Here is a 15,413-nt window from a genome sequence, read left to right as displayed (position 1 = left end):
ATCTACCAAGCAAATGGAAAAGAAAAAAGGCAGGAGTTGCAATCCTAGTCTCTGATAAAACAGACTTTAAACCAACAAAGATCAAAAGAGACAGAGAAGGCCATTACGTAATGGTAAAGGGATCAATTCAATAAGAAGAGTTAACTATCCTAAATATATATGCACCCAATACAGGAGCACTCAGATTCATAAAACAAGTCCCTAGAGACCTACAAAGAGACTTAGACTCCCAAACAATAATAATGGGAGACTTTAACACCCACTGTCAACATTACACAGATCAGTGATACAGAAAGTTAACAAAGATATCCAGGAATTGAACTCAGCTCTGCACCAAGCAGCCCTAATAGACATCAACAGAACTCTCCACCCCAAATCAACAGAATATACATTCTTCTCAGCACCACATCACACTTATTCCAAAACTGACCACATAGTTGGAAGTAAAGCACTCCTCAGCAAATGTAAAAGAACGGAAATTATAGCAAACTGTCTCTGAGACCACGGTGCAATCAAACCAGAACTCAGGATTAAGAAACTCACTCAAAACTGCTCAATTACATGGAAACTGAACAACCTGCTCCTGAATGACTACTGGGTACATAATGAAATGAAGGCAGAAATAAAGATGTTCTTTGAAACCAACGAGAACAAAGACACAACATACCAGAATCTCTGGGACACATTCAAAGCAGTGTGTAGAGGGAAATTTATAGCACTAAATGCCCACAAGAGAAAGCAGGAAAGATCTAAAATGGACACCCTAATATCACAATTAAAAGAACTAGAGAAGCAAGAGCAAACACATTCAAAAGCTAGCAGAAGGCAAGAAATAACTAAGATCAGAGCAGAACTGAAAGAAATAGAGACACAAAAAAACACTTCAAAAAATCAATGAATCCAGGAGCTGGTTTTTTGAAAAGATCGACAAAATTGATAGACCGCTAACAAGACTAATAAAGAAGAAAAGAGAGAAGAATCAAATAGACACAATAAAAAATGATAAAGAGGATATCACCCCCGATCCCACAGAAATAAAAACTACCATCAGAGAATACTATAAACACCTCTATGCAAATAAACTAGAAAATCTAGAAGAAATGGATAAATTCCTGGACACATATACCCTCCCAAGACTAAACCAGGAAGAAGTTGAATCTCTTAATAGACCAATAACAGGCTCTGAAATTGAGGCAATAATTAATTGCTTACCAACCAAAAAAAGTCCAGGAACAGATGGACTCACAGCCGAATTCTACCAGAGGTACAAAGAGGAGCTGGTACCATTCATTCTGAAACTATTCCAATCAATAGAAAAAGAGGGAATCCTCCCTAACTCATTTTATGAGGCCAGCATCATCCTGATACCAAAGCCTGGCAGAGACACAACAAAAAAAGAGAATTTTAGACCAATATCCCTGATGAACATTGATGCAACAATGCTCAATAAAATACTGGCAAACTGAATCCAGCAGAACATCAAAAAGCTTATCCACCATGATCAAGTGGGCTTCATCCCTGGGATGCAAGGCTGGTTCAACATATGCAAATCAATAAACATAATCCAGCATATAAACAGAACCAACGACAAAAACCATATGATTATCTCAATAGATGCAGAAAAGGCCTTTGAGAAAATTCAACAGCCCTTCATGCTAAAAACTCTCAATAAATTAGGTATTGATGGGACATATCTCAAAATAATAAGAGCTATTTATGACAAACCCACAGCCAATATCATGCTGAATGGGCAAAAACTGGAAGCGTTCCCTTTGAAAACTGGCACAAGACAGGGATGCCCTCTCTCACCACTCCTATTCAACATAGTGTTGGAAGTTCTGGCCAGGGCAATCAGGCCAGAGAAGGAAATAAAGGATATTCAATTAGGAAAAGAGGAAGTCAAATTGTCCCTGTTTGCAGATGACACGATTGTATATCTAGAAAACCTATCGTCTCAGCCCAAAATCTCCTTAACTGATAGGCAACTTCAGCAAAGTCTCAGGATACAAAATCCATGTGCAATAATCACAAGCATTCTTATACACCAATAATAGACAAACAGAGAGCCAAATCATGAGTGAAATCCCATTCACAATTGCTTCAAAGAGAGTAAAACACCTAGGAATCCAACTTACAAGGGATGTGAAGGAAATCTTCAAGGAGAAGTACAAACCACTGCTCAACGAAATAAAAGAGGACACAAACAAAGATCCATGTATAGGGAAGATCATTCATGATGCATCTGCAGGTAATAGATTATGTCCCCATCAAGCTACCAATGACTTTCTTCACAGAATTGGAAAAAACTACTTTAAAGTTCATATGGAACCAAAAAAGAGCCCACATTGCCAAGTCAATCCTAAGGCAAAAGAGCAAAGCTGGAGGCATCACACTACCTGACTTCAAACTATACTACAAGGCTACAGTAACCAAAACAGCATGGTACTGGTACCAAAACAGAGATATAGACCAATGGAACAGAACAGAGCCCTCAGAAATAATGGCACATATCTACAACCATCTAATCTTTGACAAACCTGACAAAAACAAGAAATGGGGAAAGGATTCTGTATTTAACAAATGGTGCTGGGAAAACTGGCTAGCCATATGTAGAAAGCTGAAACTGGATCCCTTCTTACACCTTATACAAAAATTAATTCAATATGGATTAAAGACTTAAATGTTAGACCTAAAACCATAAAAACCCTAGAAGAAAACCTAGGCAATACCATTGAGGACACAGGCATGGGCAAGGACTTCATGTGTAAAACACCAGAAGCAATGGCAACAAAAGCCAAAATTGACAAATGGTATCTAATTAAACTAAAGAGCTTCTGCACAGCAAAAGAAACTACCATCGTCTAATCTTTTAAATTAACTGTGATTTTTATGTGAATTTGAATTGGTAGAGCATTTTTGTAATAAAATTTTAGAAATATTTTAAATGTTAAACTATTTTCATCCTTTCACTTTAACCCAATGTCCATGTTAATATATCCTTCTTATAAGAAAACCGTGTTTGCCTAAATATTCATATTCAGAGATGTTGATTTCATTCTGTTTATCGTACAGCAAATTTGAAACAACTTGCTGGTCCATTAGGAAGAAATAGTTTAATTAACTATGGTGCATGCCTACTTTAGAATTATAGAAAGTGGTTTCCAAAGTGAGATCTATCTATCTATCTTATTATCTATCAATCTATATATATACTGTTGTAGAAAGATCCTGCATCCATTTTATAAAGTGATAAAACCATACCAATATGATATCATTGTTCTTGTATATTAAATAAAAACAATATATTGTTATAGTTTGTCTGTCAATGAAAAGCCTAGAGTCAGCTGTAAAATAATACACAACACTGTTAACTGTGGTGACCTCTGCGGGGGCAGCGGGGGTGTTGTTAACTGTGGAGGTGCTTTGTAAAGGGGAAAATTGTGAATTATTTACATTTCTGTACTTTTTGCAATCAGAATATATACAATACTACATTTTAAATAAAAAATATTTAAACCTGACAAACAGAAATACTAGCCATGTTAGTTTAAGTAACTGCTAGCCAATGCAACAGAATAACCATGAATGGCTTGCCACAACACAAGTTTATTTTATGTGCAAATAAGGTCTGATGCGGTTTGCCAGGGGCTCTCCACTCTCACAGGACCCAGGGATCCAAGCTGCTTCCACCTTGTGATTCCGTCATCTCAAGATGAAGCTGCCATGTTTGCCGTTGAAAGTGAGGAGAAAGCGTGGAAATGGTACACTGGCTCCCACAGGCCTGGATGTGACAAACAATGCTTCTGCTCCTATCTTGATATAGAGGAAATGTCACATGACCCATTGTAACTGCAAGGACTTTACTATTCCCATGTGTCCAGGAATGAGACAAAGACAAAATGTGTGTCAGTACTATACCCTCCCCCATAAACCGTTACATAGTAGGTGCTCAACAAAAAGCAACTATGATTATTTGGTATTACACTACCCTTCTCATTTCTAGAAGGAGTTTCTGAGAAGGCCAAATTTGCTGTGATGTTCTCCAACTTTTTCCAGTGTCAAATATGTGACCGATGTTTTCAAATATATGATCACATGTAACTGTCCAAGAATCTTGAAAGTCTCAGCAGGAAGGCTTCCCTTTGCAATACCCTTTAATCCTTAGTAGGCTGAGAATCTTTCCTCCATTTGATTCCCAGTCAAAATGTTAACCTGTGAATTTCTGCTACCCTCCACAAGCCTGAACACCTGTCCGGTGCCTGTAGGCACACTAAAGGCCAGTATTTTCCCATGGAGCAGGTAAACAGACAAGAAACAGAAGGCTGCTTAATTATTCCTCTTTCATTAGAGTTGACATGTTTTCAAGGAATCATTTTCAAACTCCTGGAGGACTCCAGAAATTTAGGAATTCAGCCTCAGTAAGTAGATGTTCGTTCCACTGGGATTTCCCAAGATTTTTCTCATCTAATACTCATGAGGGATGGTTTGGTCTTTGACCATTTATCAGTGCATGTATTCAGAGGCGAATTCCAAAAGGACGCCCTGTGAAAGTCCGATTTCTAAGTATCAAGGTGGTTCCAAATCCCTCTAACTTCAGGGTGATATCACAGAAGAACCCTTAGATAATATGGCGAAACAGACTACTAAGCCCATTCAGAAAACAATTAGAGAGTTTGTTGAAGACATCCAGAGTGCTAACCAGGTGTCTAAACGTCACTGTCCCCATGTGAATTTTTATATCAAAAGGGTTTTTGATGTCATATGGCTTCCTGGGTGAGACATGGGACAGCCAGAGGACTTCTACTGGGAGAAGGAATGCTCCCTGTCAGGAGGTGAGCAGGGGATTCTGGGCTGTTCTGTGGAGACCAGTGATGAGCTGATCAGCAGGCCAGGTAGGTTCCGGAGTCAGACAGGACACATGGAAGTGACCCGGGGAAATGTGCTGTAATTCTGAAAGTGCTGGGGCTGGACAGAGATGAACACATCTTGCCAGTGTCAGCTCTCAGGGAACCCAGCGCACAACAGCCCCAAATGGTGTTTGAGTCTCATTGTCACGTTCTCCAGGCCTGCTTCATTATGCTGGCCTCAAGGTCCTCCTTTTTGTCACCTGAGAGACATGGCGCAGTGCTGAGAAGAAAGATGAAGTACCTGTCAGGAGGTCAGCCTCGGGCTGGGAGAAGTGGGAACAGCATGGGCTCTAAAGGAATTCAGAACACGGGACTGGTTCCAGCCCTGTTCCTTACTAGCCACATGTTCCTGAGAAATACCCAGGAAATACCCTGTTTTTATATCCCAATTCAGAAACCCTATGAGCCTTGGATTCTTCATCTGTAAGCAGGACAGTTGGAGTGTATGCAACGCAGGTGAAGCACCTGGCTCCGGGCCTGGTATAAATTAGAAGTTTAACAAATGGCGGATGGCTGTTATTTCCAATATTTTTTAACCCGAGGCCCGAACTCTGGGATTTTGTTGTTGCTGTCGTTGTTCTCCAGGACTTACCAGAGAATATACAGCTCAATAGGACATGGAATAATTAGCCCAAAAAGGAAGCCTCTTCCATAAAATTCAGTGAAGTATTTCCTCTCAGAGAATGCACCTCAAAATTTGGGTGTGCAGGAGTTTTGCCCAGCCAGGTGCAGCTCAAAGCTCCCACAATCTGTGTCAAAGACCAACTGCTTCTCTCTCTCCCAGCTGCTTTCCCACCCAAGCCACTATTTTCATCCATTTTGTTACCATCCAAAATCTAGCCTGTGCTTATAATTGGTCAAATTGCACTTGAGATAACCTAGTTAGAATGCCTTTTTAATGGAGTCAGCTCTGGCTCTCCCTGCCCGGCAGAAAAGCACCTGGCCAGTGGCTTCTGGGCCACCCTTCCTGGGAAATTCAGCCTTATCGCTCAGGAAACCCTTGCAGATGATGGGTGTCCATCACCTAGATCTTGGGCTGTGTTCAGTAGCAGTGGGACAAAAGCACAGGACACCTTCTATTCCAGCCCCTGGTGGAGATTCCTCTCTGTTCATCCCCCATCCGAAAGAAACTGCTCAGAGTTGTGTTTCATTCCAGGCTTTTCTCACACCCTATGAGAATCTGGCCGTGGACCCACGCAGCTTCATTAGAGTCAGCTCCTTCAGATGGAACTGCAGTTTATCAAAGCCCAAAATGCTCCAGCTCAGGGCATTTACACTCCACAACTCTCACCTGGAGTCCCACACCCTCACTCCTCTTACATTTCCTCTACATCTTACAGGACTTCTCGCCGCCTTAACTATATGACTGCAGCTCCTAGACTCTACAACCCTATGGGTAGACGTGAGTCTGGCTTACCTTAGCATCCCACTACTAACCCAGGGCCTTCCACAGAGCAGATGCTGAGTGCGTGGAAAAGAAATGAGCCAGTGAACAGGCAGAATTATTATTCAGATTTAATTTCTCTTGCATTCTCAAAGAAGCCAAGGATATCCAGGTATGCATATTTGTTTAATTTTACAGAACAGACCAAGGTATAACTACCTTTTAATAGAATTAACTATCTTTTAATATCTTGAGTTCTTTATCTCATGTATGTTATTGCTAATTCACACACAATGTTAACCAAATACTTAGTCTACTGCTGTTACTATGTTACAATTCACAAAATGGAATGGATTTCCCAATCAATAAAAAACAAGACTCTTACTCCTAAACTATATAAACAGCACTATGTGTGACTACTGTCATTCATAAACCTGGATGCTGAAGTTCATTCAACCATCCCTTAAAAGGAACATTTGAACAATTCCAACAGGAAACAAAGATCAATCACAAAGTCATCCAATAGAACAGAAACCCACTACTAAGAATGCTGACTACTCACTTGAAAGAGTGAAGAACGGGCCTCATGTCACACGAGGCAGTGGAAGCTAATGGATGGGGCCCTGGAAGGTGCACTGGCCCAGACCCCCTCCCACTGGCCCCCGCTGCAACTCGTGCTCAGACTCACTCTTCCCCCTCTCTCAAAGCCCATTCATGCAGGGGTGGGTAGGAAATGTGAGGTCCTCCACTGATCTTTAGCATATGGTGCAGGACTTTCACATAGCTGGTTTCAACGAGGGCCCTTGGACCCCACAGGAACTCGTAGCATGCAGGATCACTGCCGGGCACCTGCCGGTACTCCAGGTAGTTTTCCTGCACCAAATCTTGGGTGAGCAGTTTCCTGGAATCCGCAAAGACACTGTACTCCCTCTCGTCAAACACCTGCATCACATTCAGCTCCTCCCAGATTTTCTCCTCAGGGGCACAGTCGCCCTCTTTTGCGATTATGGCCAGGATGATTATCAGGAGGCCTGTCTTGGGCATGATCTGATTGTCACCCATCAGGCCATCATAGGAGAGGCCCAGGCAGGTGACAAGGATGTACAAGTGGCCGATGGGGTCCACTTCCATCAGCTCAATGCCAAAGACCAGCTGCAAGTACTCGGAGGCTTTGCTGAAGATCACAGGAAAGAAGCGCTGCCAATTTCCGACGACACTCCCCAGCATTTCTGCCTTTGTGACCGGCTCCCTGGCTCGATACTTGAGGAGCAGAAAATGAACCAACTCAGCCACCTTCCTATGGAGTGCTGCTTGGAAGTCGGACTCCAGGTCGGGGAAGGTGCTCGGCCCCTCCTCTTCTTGGTTGCTGGAGTCCTCATTGGATTGGCTCCCGAGAGTGTAGTTGATGGTAGTGGGGAGGCTGGAGGCTCCCTGAGGACTCTGGGGAGGATCTGGTGACTCGGCAGCAGGCACCTCCCCCAGGGTGACTTCAACTAGAGTAGAAGAGGTGGAGGCAGCGTCTTGCTCCTCAGTAGCAGGAGGCTGCGCACCCACCAGGCCCAGGGCCTCTCCTCGGGCCTCAAGGCCTTCTTCAGGACTGCAGTGCTGACTCCTCTGCTCAAGAGGCATGATGACTCTGGTCAGGGCAGCAGGTGGGAGTGTGGGCAGGAGCTGGGCAATGGAGACCCACAGGCCTGGGGAGAGAGGGAGTGTGTGAGAGACCTCAGCTGAGAACTGAACTGAACCTTGGAGGCTCTAACAAAGGCTTACTTACAGATCTTCTCCTTCAGTGCTCCTCCGGGGGCCTCCGGTCCTCCTTGTCAGCCTGTCCCCTCAGAACCTGAAGGAGGAAGTGAGAGGACACCTCAGGGTACAGCCGGCCAGCGCATGCTGAGGCTGCATCACTGAGAGTAGGGAGGGTAAGGCCAGGCGCTCTGGAGTCCCATTTGTTCTGGGGCAGGTGGGGCCCTTGGTTTGCATTCAAGGCAATCCTTCAGTATTGGCACTATCTGAGCCCCTTGTACTCTGTGACCTGAGGACACTGACTCAGACCAAGGCTTCCCTGCCTGGTTCCTGGAGCTTCTGATTCCTGGGAGAGAAATCCACGGGCAGTCCGGGTGCAGACTGCAAGCACAGCCACAGATTCCCAGAACTGTCAGCAAGTATGGCCAGATTCTGTGAGTTCCCCACTCTATTGGGGTGGAAGGTCTCCTCTGTGCTCACTCAGGGCCCTTACCTTTCTCATTGTAGAGCCTAATCCCACCCTTTTGCTGGCCTGAGAAACGCTTATATCAAGAACTCACATCCCCAATACGGTACAGAAGGCCATGAGGACACCCACATCTGGCCACACATGCCCAGATCCTCCCAGGAAGGACAGCGAGAGATGTCCAAATTCACTGGAGTCCATGTGTCCTTGGTGAGGAGCCTGCTTGGTCCTCACCTCCACTCCTGGCAGGGGCTGAGACCCTCCCTCTACTGACCTGCGTGCAGCCCCCTGAGACCAAGTCCTCCCCTTCCCTGACCTCAATGATCCCAGGATAATGGAGAGACCTCGGCTGACAGCCCTGTCTGGGCTCTCTGAGGTAACAGCATGGGCAAGGCAGATTTCTACAGGGCCCCCTGTCTGAGTTCTGTCCTAGGGGTACCCTCAGTCCTCCTTCAGGCTCCCCACCTGGATGCTTGGTAGTCCTAGGACCACTCCATCTGTGGACCCTGTGTTGATGTGAGTCACCCTGTGAAAACAAGGAACTCGCCCCACTGAGATCTAGCAACAAAAGTGAGGAGGGGCCACATCCTGTCACCCCCATGTGCGTTGTCCAGGGCTGACCCCTTTGGTCCTAGGGTGAAGGTTATGATGGCCTCCTATGGGTTACTCATCTTTACTCCTGCCGGGGACTGCCCTTTGTCAACCCCCAACCCCCTGAAATGAGCAGACAGCTCCTCTTTACACCAACACCCTATCTCCCTGAGGGTTCCCCAATCTCCTGCCTGTAGTACAAATGAGATTGCCATTTAGGGCCGTCCCTTATCGGGACCCCCAGAGCTAAGAACAAGGAGCAACCAGACTCTGTGGTGTCCATTCTCTTTGGGCTGGGGGTATCCCCAGTCCTCACGAAGGGGGCACACCTTGGATCCGGCAGATCCTGGGATTCCTTCCTCTGCTAACCTGAAGTGCCACGTCTCGGACCACAGCCCTCAACCTTCTGTCACCCTGAAGGTGCAATGAGCACGGGGCACATTAGGCCACTGTGCCTAGGATTCCCCAGCCCAAAGTTCCCACTGATCTGGACTCCAAGGTCCCCTCAGTCCTCCTTCTTCTTCCTGCCCTTGACTCCTCGCAGGGCTGGGCCCCAACTCCCTGCTGAAGTGGGTCTGCATCCCTAGGATTCCCGCGGCAGAATGAAAAGGTGCCTCAGTTTAAGACAGGGGTACAGTGGGCCCCCTGTCCTGGCATGCTGGGTCCCCTCAGGACTCCGTTGTCTTCCAGGAGGGCCTGGGCCCTTTCGCTGTTTCCCAAAGGCTGTGCGGACGATACCGAACCCCTTCCCTCCCTTAGCCATAGATGTAAACGTCAGGATCCGCGTGCCTGGCCGCCATTCCTGGAGCTTCCGTGGGTTGATATCAGGGACAAAGCCCGGATTCTGCCAGGATGGGGGTGGGGGTGGGGATGAGAATGGGCGGTGGGAGTGGGGTTGGTGTTTGAGGGATGGGGGTGGGGTTGGTGTTGGGGGATGGGAATGGTGGTGAGGGTGGTGGTTAGGTTGCCCTCAGTCCCCTCTCGGGGTCCTGACCTTGATTCCTGGCACAGCGTGGGCCCTGACCTCTTCTAATCAGCCCTGCCCTGGCCACATTAAGCTCTGTCCCCAGAGTTCCCTGTGGCTAAAGTGGCAGGCGGGGTGAGGTAGTGGCGACCCAGCCTGGAAGTCCTCCCCTGCGGGGTGGTCCAGGCCTGGCAGCAGAGGCAGCACTGGATTATTTGAGGCCCTCTGTCTGAGGTGAGGCCCGCCTCAGTCCTCCCTCAGCGTCTTACCTTGCCTCCTCACCGAGCCTGGGCCTGCTTCCCTCCGCCGACATCAGGCCGTTGCTGAGGGCGAGGATCTCGCGGTCTTCTGAAGCCCAGTGCGCAAGTCAGTGGCGTCACATCCTGGCCCCGTGAGTTCCCTGGGTCCGTGGCAGGGGTGGAACTGGATTCTGCCTGGATGGGGATCTGGATGGGGGTGAGGGTAAGCATGAAGATGGTGTTGGTGGTAGGGGTACGGGTTGGTATGGGGATCCTGAGGCTGTAGAGTGTGGTGGGGTCACAGGTGTTTGGGGTGGGAGGGGCCTTTGGTCATCCCTCAAGGTCCTGACTTGGATGCCTGGCTGAGCCTGGACCACCATCCTCTGCCAATTGTGTCTGCTCCCCTCAGACCAAGTCTCTGACTCTGAGTCTGCCCGAAGTGGCATTCGGGGGAGGGGTGTGCTCGGGGTGAGATCATTGCCAGTGTGTACCAGGGCTGACAAGAGGGACTGAGCTGGATTCTGTGGTCCTTCCATGTGGGTGAGGGTGGACCCTCAGTCCTCATTCAGGAGGGTCCTCTTCCTCACCCCTGCTGTTTGATGAAGAAATGGGTGGGAGATACTCTGTTTCTGTCACCTCTGTGCATTTGCACAGCTGCACCCCTTGTACAGAATGTCTGCGAGTCCCAGGCCAGGTGCTTCCTGCAGGACGGCAGCTCCCGCGATTGTTGTAACCTCTGGGAGAAGACACACACCTTCCCACCGGGGCTCCTCCCCAGCCAGAGCTACACTTGGCAAACCTTTGGTCCTAAATGATTTATTCTCTGAATCAAAGAAATAGGGTTTACATATCTTCCAAGTATATATGTAGGTAGCAATATATATATTTATTTCTATGAACTAATACCTATCCTTAGTATGCACTGACTCTGATATCCTATTCTTCTATTCCAGTCTTTGTGTTCTGTTGAAATAAGATTTTAAATCGTAATTCCTCTCCCACTCTGTGGGTTTTGGGTTGTTATTAGCAGAACTCTAGAGCCATACTGCCTTAACAAACCGAATTTTCCTGGTGTCCTGCTATTACACTAGGGCTCTTGGCATCGTGCTTTCAGGGGCTGCCTCAGATTGTGCAATGAAGTTAAGTGGAAATGTAAAAACTTTTATTCTACCCATTCCGTCATCTGCCGTCTAGGCAGGGTAAAAACCTCACCAAAATCTCTGCCTCTAACCCCCTCCAACCGACACTGCAAGTGTCAAACACAAGTACCAGCTCAACAAGGTCTTCAGTTTCACCCTGGGCTTTCTCTGTTTTCTTGTGTAGATTTTGTTGCTGATACTGGTTTTTAACTTTCTGTTTCCATTCTATAACTTTTTAGGGTTGATTTGGGAAGCAGAGCACAGCAACCCAAATTTGTTTGTAATGTTGGCGGCTACAGGTAAGGCACTAAATTGTAAATAATTTAAGCTGAGTTTACATTTTTACACTGTTGTGTTCCCCATGAATGAGTATGTTGTACTCTTTTATTTATTTCAAGCTCTTTTTTCCTGAATATGTCAGTATACTTTGATAGTTGCCTCTGTAAAGACCTTATACATTTTTATTAGACTTCTTTTCAGGTAATTCTTGGATTTTGTTGCTGTTGCAAATGGCATATTGTCTATTAATTGCTGTAGTTATTGCTTTCGTGAGGTGAAGATTTTCATTTTGCTCTAGTAATCTGTTTTACACCTTGATCAGAAGGCACATGCACTTGAATATTCCACATACCTTTTCCTTTGAATTTTCAAGATCGATAAGTGCATTATCACTAAACATTACATGTTATTCCAATACTCATACCACTTACTCATTTTGATACTTATAGTTCTTTGTGTCTCAATTCTGATTTCAAATGTAAAGATAATAGCCTACATCTACTTCTCATTCCTGACTTGAATGATAATTCTTCAAATGTTTCACATTAAACTATGTTTGCTGTTGATTTTAGGAAATGGAAGTTCTCTTTGAATATTGGTTAAATAAATATTTTCTTTTTTCCATGAACTCATATTAAATTTCTTTAAAAAGCTTTTTCTGTACCCTTTGACAGGATCAAATTTTTTCTCCTCCATTTTGTATGTAAGGAATTACAATGAAACCGTTTTTTCTGATGTTAAATCATATGTTATTTCTTTGGGCAGAGCCTGTTTATTTGTTTAATATGCTACTAATTTATGTAAGGTATTTACTGCTATTTAAGGGAGCTTACTTGATGTTTTCTTTTTCCATCAGTAGAGGGATGTGGTCCTCATCTGGGTTTGAATCCAGGAGGGCTAGTCTGGGAGAATGAATTGAACAATTGTCAATCATTTGTGTGTTCTGGAAGAGTTGATATAAGATGGTGGTTAGTTTTCCCTGATCATTTGGTAGATTTGGCCTCCAAAACTGCCTAACCTGGAATGTTTGAGGGTGGCTTGAGCTTTGAATATTGTACAGTTTCAGTTTGTATAGTTTAATTAAAGTTTTCTTTTTCTTTTTGGATCAGTTTGGTTACTGATTTATTTTATTTCTACGAAGTGGTCAGTTTCATTTCGGATTTCACTTTTCATGGTATATTTATGATAAAAAAAGTTTTATTAGGGAAAGCCTTCACACATACAGAATAATAGAAACTAATATAATGAACCCAGGATACTTGATACCCGGCATGAACAACTTTAAATGCACAGCAAATCTGGTTCCAGTTAGAGACTCGCCTATCTGCATATCAGCATCTGGAATAACATGGAGCAAATCTAAGGCATTATACCATTTCCTCTCTAAATAATTCAATATGCATTTTAAAGGAAAATGACTTTTTATTAAACAAAAACCCAACAGCATTGATATCTAAAAAATTAAATAAATGGTTATCAAATGTTCAACTATTTTACAAACTTGTCTAGAAGACATATACTTTATAAAATATATATTTCTTTGATGAAGAACCCAAATATGATAACTTTCCCCCCACTTGCTTCACTGTGGTGGTTTCATGCATCTATAATACAGCTAGGTTTGTGTGTGTGTATGACATTCTACATTCTGTTCCGTGATTCTCCAACCTTTTAAGTTACTTTTAGACTTTACATACATTAAGCTTCACTGTTTGTGCTGTAAAGATCTATGGGTTTTGACAAATGCCTCGTGCCATTGTCTTAGTCCGTTTGGGCTTCCATAACAAAAATAGTGTAGACTCGGTGGCTTATAAACAACACAACTTTATTTCTCACATTCTGGAGGTTGGGAAGTCCAAGATCAAGGTGCTGGCAGAGTTCATGTCTGCTGGAGACCTGCTCCCTAGTTCATAGACAGCTGCCTTTTCCCTATGCATATGTAAGAAGGGGTAAGGGATCTCTGTGGAGTCTATTTTATAAAAACGCTAATCCCATTCATGAGGACTCTGCTCTCATGATCTAGTCTTTCTCCGAATACCCCACCTTCTCCCTAATACCATCACCTTGGTATTTCAGCAGATGAATTTTGTGGCAACACAAATATTCAGACCAAAGCAAGCATGCAACCACTATTACAGTATTATGCATACTAGTTTCACTGCCCTGATAAATCCCTTGTGCTTGTTGGATAAACCCCATGGCCACCACTGATAGGTTTTTCATCTTTATAATTTTGCATTTTCCAGAATGTCATATAAATAGAATCACATACTATGTAGCCTTTTTAGACTGGTTTCTTTAACTTAGCATAATGAACTGGAGAGTCATGTATAACTTTGTGCAGCTTGTAACTTATTTCTTTTCATTGAGGAGTAGTAGTATCATTGCCTGAGTGTACCATATTTTAGTGTGTGTGTACATATATATATTATCCATTCACCAAATGAAATACATTTGGGATGCTTCTATTTTTGGTGATTGTGAAATAAGCTATTGTATACATTCATATACAAATTTTTATGTAGACATAAGTTTTCAAATCAGTTGGGTAAATTGATTGAGTGTGGCTGCTGAATCTTATGGTAAGTCTATGTTCATTTTTTTAAGAAAACGCCAAATTGTCTTCCAAAGTGGCTGTGCCATGTTGCATTTCCACCAGCAATGAAGGAGAGTTTCTGTTGCTCCACATCTTCACTGGCAATTGGTCTTGGTTTTGTTTGCTTTGCTTTGCTTTTTTATGGATTTTGGACATACTAATAGGTGTGTAGTGGTATCTCATTTTAGTACACAATTATCTAATGACAAAACACGCTTAGTACATTTATTATGCTTATTTGCCATGTGTGTATCTTCTTTTGTGTAGTGTGTGTTCAGATCTTTGACTATTTTCATTTTTTTCTATCGTTGAGCTTTAGAATTCGTGTATACTGTAGAGACAAGTTCTTTATCACGTATGTGTGCCACAGATATTTTCTGCTAGTCTGTGGCTTCTGTTTTCATTCTCTTAACACTGTCTTTTGAAGAGCACATGATGTTTATTTTAATAAAATCAGCTTGGCAAATTTTTCTTTCCTTGATCATGCTTTTGGTGTTGAATTTAAAAACTCATCTCCAAACTCAAAGTTATGTGGATTTTCTTTTATGTTTTCTTATAGTGGTTGTATTGTTTTTGCACTTTTCATTAGACCTATGATGTATCTTGAGTGAGTTTTCATGGAATATGTAAGGATATGTCCAGGTTATTATAATTTGTTTATAGATGTCTAATTGGTCAGGCACCTTTTGTTGGAAAACCTGTACTTTCACCATTATTGCCTTTGTTGTGAATCACCTGACTATATGTGTGCAGGTCTATTTCTGAGCTCTATTCTGTTTTATTAGTCTATGTGTCTATTCTTTGCTAATGCTTATGTCCTCCACCAAATTCATATTTTGAAGCCCTCAGCCCCAGGGTGTCTGTATTTGGACATGAGGCTTCTAAGGAAGTGATTAACGTTAAAAGAGGCCAGAAGGGTGAGACCTTGATCCCATAGAATTAGTTTGGTTACAAGAAGGGAGAAGAGACAGAAGAAAGTACTTTTGTGCCTGCATGACCTTTCTCTCTCTCTCTCTTTCTCTCTCTCTCTCTTTCTTTCTCTCTCTCTCTGCACATGCCCAGAGGAAAGGCCAAGAATGGGCATATTAATAAAGGGCCATCTGCA

At 43.8% G+C, this 15,413-nt stretch overlaps 1 protein-coding gene across 1 annotated transcript; it reads right to left on the bottom strand.

Moving 5' to 3' along the window:
• Positions 1-6,975: 6,975 nt before the first annotated feature.
• Positions 6,976-10,337, bottom strand: LOC100595761 (melanoma-associated antigen 3-like). The gene is made up of 2 exons (XM_012498774.2): positions 10,325-10,337; positions 6,976-7,985 (listed from the first exon to the last, which is right to left on the bottom strand). Exon 2 carries the CDS (start codon positions 7,918-7,920, stop codon positions 6,976-6,978), a length of 945 nt encoding a protein of 314 aa, XP_012354228.1. The 5' UTR covers positions 7,921-7,985; positions 10,325-10,337.
• Between the last annotated feature and the right edge of the window lie 5,076 nt (positions 10,338-15,413).

This window comes from Nomascus leucogenys, chromosome X, assembly GCF_006542625.1.
Source record: "Nomascus leucogenys isolate Asia chromosome X, Asia_NLE_v1, whole genome shotgun sequence".
NCBI classification, from domain to species: Eukaryota; Metazoa; Chordata; class Mammalia; order Primates; family Hylobatidae; genus Nomascus; species Nomascus leucogenys.
This window is presented reverse-complemented; position numbering and strand designations above follow the sequence as displayed.